Source organism: Alosa pseudoharengus, unplaced genomic scaffold, assembly GCF_046254945.1.
Source record: "Alosa pseudoharengus isolate Yale_2024_CS ecotype anadromous, Long Island Sound unplaced genomic scaffold, YU_APseudo_1.1 YU_APseudo_1.1_scf_15, whole genome shotgun sequence".
NCBI classification, from domain to species: domain Eukaryota; kingdom Metazoa; phylum Chordata; class Actinopteri; order Clupeiformes; family Clupeidae; genus Alosa; species Alosa pseudoharengus.
Window position 1 is genome coordinate 28,560,897 of NW_027468620.1, and position 12,500 is coordinate 28,573,396.

The window sequence follows — 12,500 nt, forward strand, 5'->3', positions numbered from 1 at the left end:
GGAGGGAGGCTGTAGCAGGTGAGGGAGGAATGGAGGCTCAGTGTTGAGTGCATGTGAGTGGCGGAGAGGGAATCAATTTTGAAAATTGGGTCTGCGTTTGTGTAACAGTGTGTGTATGTGATTGTGTATGTGTGTGTGTGTGTGTGTGTGTGTGTGTGTGTGTGTGTGCTTATTTATGTGTGTTTGTGTGTCCAAGTCAGCCTTTCAGTAATTGGAATTTATACCCCATAATTTAGGAAAACTTTTCACACACATACACACCCACACATACACACGTACATGCACCCACTGTAGTCCACACATTTATGCCCCCTCGAGCAACGTCCTGTCACCAGCCCAAATATTTCTCCCTCCTGGCTCCTGCTCCAGCAAGGGCCTGCTGACAGTCTAAATAAACTGTGCAGGGACGGGGGGTGGTGGAATGATCAACCTTGATAAGTACACAGAAAATCATTACGCCCGTGTCACCGCGTCCCTGGGACTGCACGTTCATTTGGCAACAATCTCTGGACTAATGATCCACCGCACTGAGGAAGGGGAGAGGAGAGGAAGGGGGGGGGGGGGGGGCGTTCCACACACCCCTTTGCCCGTGACTCAGGAGGGTGGGGGGGGGGAGCAGTGAGCTGAGGGAGGCTTGTCGTCACATCATGATGAGCAATTTGCTTATCTGCTCTCTCCAGACTAGATGGACACTGGACACCCCAGTGAACCAGGTGCCAATTAAGGTCAAGACAAATGCCTTTTCAAGACTTAATTATCTGTACAGATTGCTTCACTGTCCATTCTCCCTGACCGAGGATGTAAAGGTCTGTCTCCAAATAGACCTTTTTTTGTGGCTGTTCGGTCTAAGAGTAAGCTTGAATTTCCCCTAGGGATCAATAAAGTATATCTATCTATCTATCTATCTTAGCTGTCTAGAGGCTGATCTGCAGTCCTTATGCTCTGGTGGGTGGATAACGAAGGCCTCAGTATGTAGAGCTGCAGAGGGTGTGTTGCTAGCGCCCGCTAGCCTGTGTCCCTTCCGTGATCCTCCGCTGCAGCAGTGTGGGCTGGGGGGGGGGGCGGCAGCTCCTGGACTGATTAAGGCAGCTCCTGGACTGCTCTTGCTGGACGAGGCTGTTTTCAGATAAGAGCCCGGAGGATCCAGGACCAGGGGGGGGGGGGGTCGGAGGGAGCCAGACCTCCTCTACCTGGAGAGTTTAGGTGCGACAGGGTGGGGTGGGGCGTGGGGGGGGTTGCAACAGCTCTGTTTTGCTGATGCTGTGAAAGCACTGGGGGCTGAAATTGCCCTCGCTGCTCCTGTTAAGAGTCTGAGGGAGATGAATGAGCGAGATGCTGCAGCAGAGAGGAAGCTCGACCACAGGCCAGGTCCTTACTGCGGACCCACTCATGCACGCTCCTAAAGAGCTCTCTGATGCTCTGCTGATATGCTGGGAAACCTGGTCAGCCTTTAGACAATTGGTGGAGTCAGGCACGCACACACACACACACACATACACACACACACACATACACACATACACACACACATATAGAGTCCTTCCACTCCTTTTCACTCAATCTCTGTGTCTCTTTCACTCTCTGACGCGCATGCATGCACACTCACATACATACATATATATATATATATATATATTTATATATATATATATATATATATATTAGGGATGCACGATATATCGGCGGGCGATATATTATTGGCCGATAAGTGAAAAAATTCAAATATTATTATCGGTCCGATAACAGAATTCTGGCCGATAATTTGCGCCGATATTTGAGTCCTAATTTAGGCCTACGTAAGTTCCGTCTGGCTACACTGAGCTACTTGAGCTTGGTTGGCTATACTTTTTCCTCAACATAATGTCAGCAGTGTGAATGTATTTCACCACTCTAACAAAATCTGTGGATATGCGTTCATTTGGGAATCTGTGCATCTCAAAATCGTCTCGTGAATGATCCGCCATTTAACCTTACCAGAGCGGAGCTCAGCCCTATCTAGAGCCGTCTTGTGCTGGTGTGTTTGCACTTTACCGCGCTGATCGGGGAAACAAATAAGCAAACTCGTTAGTGGGACGAGTACATAAGTAGGCCTAGTTCTAAGTTGTGTTTTAGTATTATATTTGCATTACGTTAGCTTGGGTTTTGTATTACTACCTAGAAATATGCTAACCATTCCTGCTTCAGTTCCAGACAGGTCATCATAATAAGTTATTAAAACCTTATGAAAGGCTAACCCCTTTCATTTCTGCTGCAGCAGGTTGTGCTCAACAGAGTAGACGGACATAAGATACAGTCTGAGGAGTTGCAGCTTTATTCAGTTGAAACTAAACATAAGTTTCCCTCACAAACTCTGATTTGGTCACTATACTGTAGCTTATTCCCAGCTGAGCCGTTTGGTCCTAAATTAAAACGATTCATACTCTTTAGCCACTCACTCGCAATTCACTGACGTCAGGTTCACTTAAAGGAGCCACACATACTGTAGGGCTAGGCTACTGTTATGTTGTTGACTGCCGCACTATTGAGGACTATTATGAGTTCTGTCCATCATTTGGTGGTAGGTAAAATTACTGCAATAAAATTATGCTTATTAAATGCTTTCCCCAAATCACTTTAGACAATTTTTTTTCAAGAGTAATATTATCGGTTATCGTATCGGTATCGTCCACAAAAAAACAAATAAATATTGGTTATCTTTATCGGCCCTAAAATTCCATATCGCTGCATATATAATATATATATATATATATAAATACACACTCACACAGTCCTTCCACTCCTGTTCACCCAATCTTTTTCTCTCTCCCCTCTCACACATACACACATTTACACATACACACACACACACACACACACACATAGTCCTTCCACTCTTGTTCACCAAATCTCTTTTTCTCTCTCACACACACACACAGCCCCAGCACACCCTTAGCTGCAGCCATCTGAACTATCAGCAGTAAAAGCAGTATTCTGACGGCTTTATTACAGGCTGCTGAAGGGCCCAGCACACACTCGGCCCACTGGCCTATCTTCATCTCACTCTCTTACACACACACACACACACACACCACACACCACACACCACACACACACACACACACACACACACACACACACACACACACACCACACACACACACACACACACACACACACACACACACGTTGTCTTCTTGCAGTGTCTTTTCCAGTAGACAGACCTTATAGTAGAGCACCTCACCGTCAGGCATCATGAAGCAAAGAGATAAACATCACCCACCACACACCGACTGACAAGCAAAGTATTAGCGATAAGAATGCAATTCCAAGTGATTTATGTGACTTAGAACTGACACCTTTACGCAGGGAAGGGCTTTTATTGCCAGCAAAACCTTGCTTTTCATATGATGGCTACTGGGGATGCCACTTAATAGGGAGTGAGGCTTGGGATCCGTTTTAATTAAAATGCTAATGCGATCGAGCGCTTCCATTGGAGGGTGCGGCGAGGCTTGGTATATAAACGGCCACTGTTAACGGAGCTGGCGCCCGCCGTCTCTCCATCCGTTCCCACGGCGATGCCCAGCGTTATCCCAGAGCGCAGATGTCCCTCACGACCATCAGTGACACCCTGCTGCCCACTCCAGATGCGCCGACGCCGTTTGGAAGCGAGGGAGATGGAGAGAATGAGGGGACGGAAGTGGGGAGAGAGAGAGAGAGAAAGAGAGAGAGAGAGAGGGGGAAAGAGAAAGTCTTGTAAAAGTGTGTGTGTGTCGGGTCGGATTTTGAGTGATGTGTCTGAGCACATCTGTGGGCGACACCTGGCCTGGATGTGCTTGTCTGCCATCACTGTTTGGGGCGGTTTAATCAAGTTAGTCTCCTTTCTGTTTTTGTGTGTAGCCCCTGTGTGTGTTTGTGTGTTTGTGTGTGTGTGTGTTTGTGTGTGTGTGTGTTTGTGTGTGTTTGTGTGTGTTTGTGTTGTGTGTATTGTGAGTGTGTATGCTGGAATAGTAATCACGTCTTGCCTTTCCATGGTCGTCTCAGTCAGCTGGTCCCGGGAGGTGGTTGGCCGCTCTCTCCCTCTCTCTCTTTCTCTCTCTCTCTCTCTCTCTCTCTTTCTCTCTCTCTCTCTCTCTCTCTTTCTCTCTCTCTCTCTCTCTCTCTCCTTCCTGCCCAGACTCCCCACTGTCTCCCCAGGCCTAATTACCCAGTTAACTGGCCACTTCCACCTGTCCACACAAAGCAAGGACACCTCATTGAACCACAATAACGCAGAGTTTTGTCAGCCTTCTTTGAACTGCCCACGCAGCGCCTTGGGACCGGAGTCCAGTCCTGGTGTGCGAAGCGATTTGTGGACCTATTTGTTCTCATTATGTGCTGGAATGACTTTGCAGTTGCAGTGGTGTTATGAGGAGAGGGGATCAGATGAGAGGGTCTCTGGGGTTCTCTGGTCTCTGCTGCTCACCAGATGAAGATTAAAGAGTCTCCCAACTAAACAGAACAAGGCAGACTGGAGTCTTCCTCACACATGCTCTTTCCTGAGAGTTGCTCAGTAAGCAGTTGCTCCACTGTGCCATTCCACTTCTTTTGTTATGTCTGTCAGTTTGAAGGGAAGCACTGGACAGTCATAATAATATCATATTTTCATAAATTCCCTGTGTCTGAGAAACAAATTGTATGACTTACCACTGAATTGACACAGCAGATATATAAAACAAATTGAAAACCCTCTCTTTGATAAATCCGAAGGTAACACTATCTTGTAAAGACAAAAATAGCTTGATCTAAATTCACCTACTTTCATGAATAATTCCAGAAATGGTTAATGGGAAAAGCCTCCTCGTTTTGTACGATGTGAAATAGTATCAGTTCACTCAGATGTAGCGTTATGAGCATCCAACCATAAAGACACCATAAGAAAGTTACCATGGAAACAACTTCAGTGGACACAGCGATTTCACCAAGATGCAGACCAACCTCAAGTATTGTGTATTTGTGGCTTTTGCCCTGTACCTCTGTGATTGCTGTGCCTTAAATGCCCTCATTAGTCATTTCAGATGGGAACTGAAAGCTCCAAATGGCCGACCAAAGGGCCTGTGGTTGTTGAACAGTGGGTCACAGCCTTCTCTCTTGTATTCCCTCTATCCTCTACACACTAGAGATGGAGTCCATTTCCATGTCTGTTGGCTCTCCAGCCAGTCTGCCAGCTCAAGGGATCACAGACACTTGTGTGTTTGCTCATATCTCAAACGGGTATTTGAGGTGTTATCTGGTGGATTGAGTCCCCCGTGAGAGACTGACAGAGATGGAGAGATGGAATGGAGCCGGGTGTCCAGAATTAGCTGTTTGCCCTCCAAACGCTCAAAGAGATGGATGATTGAGGGTTTTAGTTTGCCTCATTCGGTTTGCAAATGAGGAGGAGATGTGTGCTGTTTAAGCTGATGGATCTATGTGTGTGTCTCTGTGTGTGTGTGTGTGTGTGTGTGTGTGTGTGTGTGTGTGTGTGTACTTGTATGTGTGTGGGTCTCCATCGTAGGCACAAGCAACGGGTCCGTGCTCGTCTACAACCTGACCAGCGGCCTACTCCACAAGGAGCTGAGTGTCCACTCGTGTGAAGTCAGGTGAGAAGCACACACTTATGGAGCCGATGAGGGGTGTGTGTGTGTGGGGGGGGGGGGGGTGATAGCCCAGTGCTTTAAACTGTGACGCTACTATTTAAAAAAAGCTCATATAGCCAGCTACACATAACAGTTACTATTGAGATTAGAAAATACATCATTATCACAAACCATCAATTAGGTTATTATGCAGGAAACAATTCCTCAAGTAACTATTGAAATACAGAAAATCTTATCATCTGCAGTTGCCATTTGAACAGTTTCTCTCTCTCTCTCTCTCTAACTTTCTCTCTTATACGCACACACACACTTTTGCACACAGCATCAATCAGTGGGTGTGCTATACAAAGGCCAACTGGCTTTCAAACGATCCCCACTAAGACAGGCTGAGAATCCAAATCAAAGCTCTCATTCAGCGGCAGGAACGCACCCACTTACAGAGCGGTCACCTCGCGTCATTAATTATCATTCTTTTTTACGAGAGCAGAACAATATCTCCATGATTAATTAAGCGCAAGATTGAATCAATTATGCCATTAAGAGACTGATTGGAAAGCAGCCTCTTTCCTCCTAACTCTCCCAGTCCAAATACCAAACACTTCTTAATTAGCAACCCAACTTTCCTCAGACACACTCTCCAAACTTTAATGAGTAACTTGGAAATGTGCAGATGCACAAACGTGCCCTCAATATGCTATTTGTACTAATGATAACGACTGTCTTGTTTATTTTGGGCTTTAATTAGTGCTACTCTGTGGATTTGAGTGTTTTCTCACGGTGTGGTGTGAGGGTGGTAACAGTGGCTGTCGCCATTGTCATGCGCTGAGCTGCCTTTACTGCTAATTGTTCTTCATTTTCTGCTCAGTAATTAAGGTTGGTGTGTACGTGTGTACGTGTGTGATAGAGAGTGTGACTCAAGGTAGAAAGTAGAGAGTAGCAGCAATGTGGCGGTATATTATTTGTTTGCGTCTGTGTGTGTGTGCGTGTGACGTGTGTGTGCGTGGTGTGTGTGTGTGTGTGTTTGTGTGTATATTTGTGTGTGTGTGTGTGCGTGGTGTGTGTGCTTGTCAGCTGCCTGCTGCTTAGTGTGCATGTTCTTGAGCTGTCCCCAGGGTCTGCTCACTGAGCTTCAGAGCAGGCAGCTCATCCTCCTGTCTCTCTGTTGTCATCCCTACTCTCTGTCACTGCCTTTTGCAGCGGCAAGCCTTCCCCCTCACATCACATCACATCACACACACACACACACACACACACACACACAGAGAGAGAGAGAGAGAGAGAGAGAGAGAGAGAGAGAGAAATCTCTTTTTCACACAAACACACACACACACACACACACACACACACAGAGAGAGAGAGAGAGAAATCTCTTTTTTACAAACACACACACACACACACACACAGAATGTCACACACGGTAGGAAAAGGTGAAGGAAAAGTCAGTGTGCCTGAGGCCTGTGAAATGGTGAGGTGTGGCGTGCGTAGCGTGCGTGCTCATGGCCTGGGGTGAGGGTTTAGCGAGTGGAGTGGGGCGATCTGGCTGGCTGGCTGGCTGGCTGGCTGGGAGGAGCGCGAGTGCTGCAGTCCTGGCCCGTGTGCACCGCAGCCCAGCAACTGGGGCTCCCCTGCTTTGCATGTCATTTGCATCTGGGCTGAGCGCGTGAGCGCGGGGCTAATTAATCTGGAGGCTGTTTAGCATCTCGTTAACACTGCGCGCCACATCCCCTGCCACCTGAAGCACCACTCCCCCCCCACCCCCCCCCAAATCCCTCTGATCTCAGCCAATCAACAGCTAGCACTCCTCCCCTCTCACATACTTTTTTCCCCTCACAACTTCAGACTGTGTGATTTTTTTTCCCTGCCAACTTCAACAACTTCAGCTTCAACTTCTGACTGCACAAAGAGATTTCTGTTTGAGAGTTCAAGTGTTTAGATGGGGAAGGCACAAGTAAGTTTTTCTCTTTCTCTCTGTTTGTGTGTGTGTGTGTGTGTGTGTGTGTGTGTGTTTTTTCTTTCCCACAGAGGGATTGAATGGATCAGTCTCACCAGCTTCCTGTCCTTTGCCACCTCAACACCCAATAACCTGGGCCTGGTGAGGAATGAGTTGCAGCATGTCGACCTCCCTACAGGTACACACACACACACTGAAAATCAGCCTACACGTGTAACCTAATTTTACATGGGCTTCTTGTACGATACGATTATTTTCTTTCATCTTTGCATTATTTACATCACTTAAAACATGACTTTATATGTGTGTATACATTTTTAAAGCCTATTTAACTGCATCTCCAGTCTAATGAGTTATCTCTTCACTCTGAAGGAAATACATGAATGAGAGGCCCAAGGTTGCTTTTGCCTTCTCTGATGAAAGACGTAACGAAGGGTTCTATTTATAATCTTTAGTGGTTTGATCAAGAGCTTTTTTTCTACCAGAATCTTTTTTTTTCTGCCACTCCATGGTGTCTGAGGGAGATGCACTTCTCTGGACTCTTTGGAGCGTGAGGGGAACCCCAGGGCGCCCCCTCCAGGCTGATTATGGCTGTGACGCAGCTGGAATTGCTCCCCAGGTGAACGGAGTGGGCCCTGTGTGATGCTGTGTGATGGGGGAGACTGATTGCGTCTGTAATGAAGTGACACGGACTTAAGAATAGGGCCACAGATTACAACAACAGCAGAGGTGACCTTCAGACGGGAGACATTTGTTCCTGTCAACCACTTAAGAGGGAGGGAGGATGTGTGTGTGTGTGTGTGTGTGTGTGTGTGTGACAGAGTGTGTCTGTATGAGTGACAGTGTGAATGTGTGCGCTTGTGTGTAAAACAGAGAGCAGCAGAGACGGTGTGTGTGCCTGTGTCTGAGAATGTGTTAGATTGCTAAGACAGCAGGTTCCTGTCTGCTTGTGTGTGTGTGTGTGTGTGTGTGTGTGTGTGTGTGTGTGTGTGTGTGTGTGTGTACCTGAGGGAGAGGCGCGGGGAGGGTAAATGGGGACGCTGGCAGAGAGATGGAGGAAGATGATATGTGAGGAAGCTGTCTGGCAGTTACCAAGAGTTACAGTGTTTCCTCCGAGGTGGGAAATAATATGTAAACCATGGCTTCAAAGGCACGAGGCAGAAGTGTGTGCATATGTGCATGTATGCGTGTGTGTGTGTGTGTGTGTGTGTACGTGTGTGTGTGTGTGTTTGATGAAAAACCTTTTTGTAACTCAGTCAGGGCTTCTCTAGGGACCCGTCACACTTTCCCCTGTGACAATAACGTATGACTGCGGTGGGAATTGTGCTTTAATTATAAACTCCTGAGCAAACAGGGAAATGGTGTGTTTGTTTTTATGCCCTGTTGCCATGGGTAAATATCCGCATTCTCTATTTTTAATGAGATGCTGCCATTTCCTTGCATCTTTAAAATGAGTCTCCCACTGTGCCATGTGCCTCTTTAGACACTGCAGTGCCTCTTAGTCTACGCTAATGGAGCACAAGCGAGTGTTTACGCATTTGATTGTGGCAGCGCTGGCTTACCGGGGGAAAGCAATTTGATTTCACATGTGCAATCAGCGCATTATGCCCAGTGTGGCTTCTCATGTCCCATTGGTCCTCATCCTGCTCCATCCCATAATAATGGCACATATACAGTGCAAACGGAAAGTATTCACAGCGCTTCACTTTTTCCACATTTTGTTATGTTTCAGACTCATCTTAAAATGGATTCAATTATTTATTTTTTCTCATCAATTTACACACAATATTCCAACACCCCACAAAAAAGATAGTGTTTGGGGTGTTTTGTAAATGTATATATATATATATATATATATATATATATATATATAAATGAATTCACTGGACATTAGTAGGAGAGGCACACATCTCTTTATATAAGGTCTCAGGTATATCAGAGTGAAAACCAAGCCACGAGGTAGAGAAAATTGTCCGTAGACCTGCGAGACAGGGTTGTGTAAAGACACAGATCTAGGGAAGGATACAAGAACATTTCTGCAACATTGGAAGTGCCCAAGAGCATGGTAGCCCCCATCATTCTCAAATGGAAAAATTTGGAACAACCAACAGTCTTCTTCCTAGATCTGGCCGCTCAGCCTAACTGAGTAATCCGGGACGAAGGGCCTTGGACAGACAGGTAACCAAGGACCCAATGGTCACTGTAAATGAGATCTAGAGTTCCTTGAGAAGATGAGAGAAGCGTAAAGAAGGACAAAGCAAAGACTGAACTATTTGGCCACAATTCCCATATATCTTTATAACAAAATGTGGAAAAAGTGAAGACGCTCATCAGAGTAGTATTCTATAGGGCTTCAGACTCAGACACTCATCAGAGTAGTATTCTATAGGGCTTCAGACACTCATCAGAGTAGTATTCTATAGGGCTTCAAACTCAGACACTCATCAGAGTAGTGTTCTATAGGGCTTCAGACACTCATCAGAGTAGTATTCTATAGGGTTTCAGACACTCATCGGCTTCAGACACTCATAAGAGTAGTATTCTATAGGGTTTCAGACACTCATCGGCTTCAGACACTCATAAGAGTAGTATTCTATAGGGCTTCAGACATTCATCAGAGTAGTATTCTATAGGGTTTCAGACACTCATCGGCTTCAGACACTCATCAGAGTGGTATTCTATAGGGCTTCAGACACTCATCAGAGTAGTATTCTATAGGGCTTCAAACTCAGACACTCATCAGAGTAGTATTCTATAGGGCTTCAGACACTCATCAGAGTAGTATTCTATAGTGCTTCAGACTCAGACACTCATCAGAGTAGTATTCTATAGGGCTTCAGACTCAGACACTCATCAGAGTGGTATTCTATAGGGCTTCAGACACTCATCAGAGTGGTTTTCTATAGGGCTTCAGACACTCATCAGAGTAGTATTCTATAGGGCTTCAGACACTCATCAAAGTGGTATTCTATAGGGCTTCAGACACTCATCTTTCTATACTACTCTCACCCTGAAGAGCGTGTGCAGAAGGAGTTTTTGGGCTTGTTTTGATGTTTTTCTGTGGCTTTGAAGTGCAGCCCCAATGAGTGGCCCTCGGTGGGTGTCTCAGGGGAAGCATACCCTCTCATACCCTCTGATGCTCTCTGGGGCTCTCTGTGTGCAGTACATAGACGGCATCTGTCAGAGGACTGGATGATTCCCTGGGCCTGCTGTGTGTGTGCGCATGTGTGTGTGTGTGTGTGTGTGCCTGTTTCTATGTGACGTGAGGCATCTGGGTCCTCTTTTAAATTGATTGTTAGTTAGTGTGTGTAAGAGGGGGATATCATCTATAGTGTGTGCGTGTGTTTGATTGATGAAAAACATTTTTTTGTGTGTACTCCCTGTCACTTCACCTCATCTCTCTGCTGCTCGTAGAACATTATTCAGACTTCAGCAAACGTGGCTGTCGTGTGTGTGTGTCTCCTTTTGTCTCCTTGTGTGTGTTTATATTGAGTGAGTGCCATGTGGCTCGTGGCATAAAGCCCCTCATTATGAGCGAGACATAATTAAGAGTTAGTGCTAATCAGGCGACAGAGGTGAGGCAGACACACTGCATCATCAACAGCAGCAACAAACAGCACACACACAACAACAGCAGCAACAACACACACACACACACACACACAACAGCAGCAACAACACACACACACACACAACAACAACAGCAACAACACACACACACACACACACACAACAGCAGCAACAACACACACACACACACAACAACAGTAGCAACAACACACACACACACACACACAACAACAGCAGCAACAACACACACACACACACAACAACAGTAGCAACAACACACACACACACAACAACAGCAGCAACAACACACACACACACAACAACAGCAGCAACAACACACACACACACACAACAGCAGCAGCAACAACACACACACACACAACAACAGCAGCAACAACACACACACACACACACACAACAACAGCAGCAACAACACACACACACACACACAACAGCAGCAACAACACACACACACACAACAACAGCAGCAACAACACACACACACACACAACAACAGCAGCAACAACACACACACACACAACAACAGCAGCAACAACACACACACACACACAACAACAGCAGCAACAACACACACAACAACAGCAGCAACAACACACACACACACAACAACAGCAGCAACAACACACACACACACACACACAACAACAGCAGCAACAACACACACACACACAACAACAGCAGCAACAACACACACACACACAACAACAGCAGCAACAACACACACACACACACAACAACAGCAGCAACAACACACACACACAACAACAGCAGCAACAACACACACACACACACACACACAACAACAACAGCAGCAACAACACACACACACAACAACAGCAGCAACAACACACACACACACACACAGATGAGCAAGCAGACCCGATCAAGTGCAAGGCGTCTCAGGTTCTTGATTAGAACACAAACAAACAAACACACACACACACTCACACACCTCTCCAGAGATGACTAACTCCCACAAATTCACACCTGCTCACACCCTTCTCCTTCACAGATGCCGGGGGACTCCGCTAGGTCAGGCATTTCCATATCCCGGAGCTGATTGCCGGAGGACAGGCCCCGCTAGTTGTGTCTGTTTGCATGTCAAGTAGCCCCAGCGTCCTCCGTGTGCCCTGTGTGTGCACCAGGAGCTGCTCCATGCCCCACCAGCCATGACACAAAAGAAGTATGAGCTGTTAACTGAAAGCCATTATTTCTGCTGTACTTATGCGAGGCATTTTGGTGAGGTTTTTGCGGGTAATTGGCTTAATGCATGCAAGGAGAGCGCTCGGTGGAATGACTGCGTGAGAAGTGAATCATCTCCGTGTCATTTGCACATGCTTGGCAGGCCCCTTCCATCTGGCCGC

The 12,500-nt window shown here is 46.5% G+C and overlaps 1 protein-coding gene across 1 annotated transcript in view; it reads left to right on the forward strand.

Moving 5' to 3' along the window:
* wdr11 (WD repeat domain 11) overlaps window positions 1-12,500 on the forward strand; it is a gene marked incomplete in the record, with an annotated part of 45,224 nt that overhangs the window by 8,308 nt on the left and 24,416 nt on the right. Inside the window, 2 exon segments of the mRNA XM_076286172.1 lie at window positions 5,513-5,597; window positions 7,617-7,723. Of these exon segments, the coding sequence (XP_076142287.1) occupies window positions 5,513-5,597; window positions 7,617-7,723 (192 nt within the window).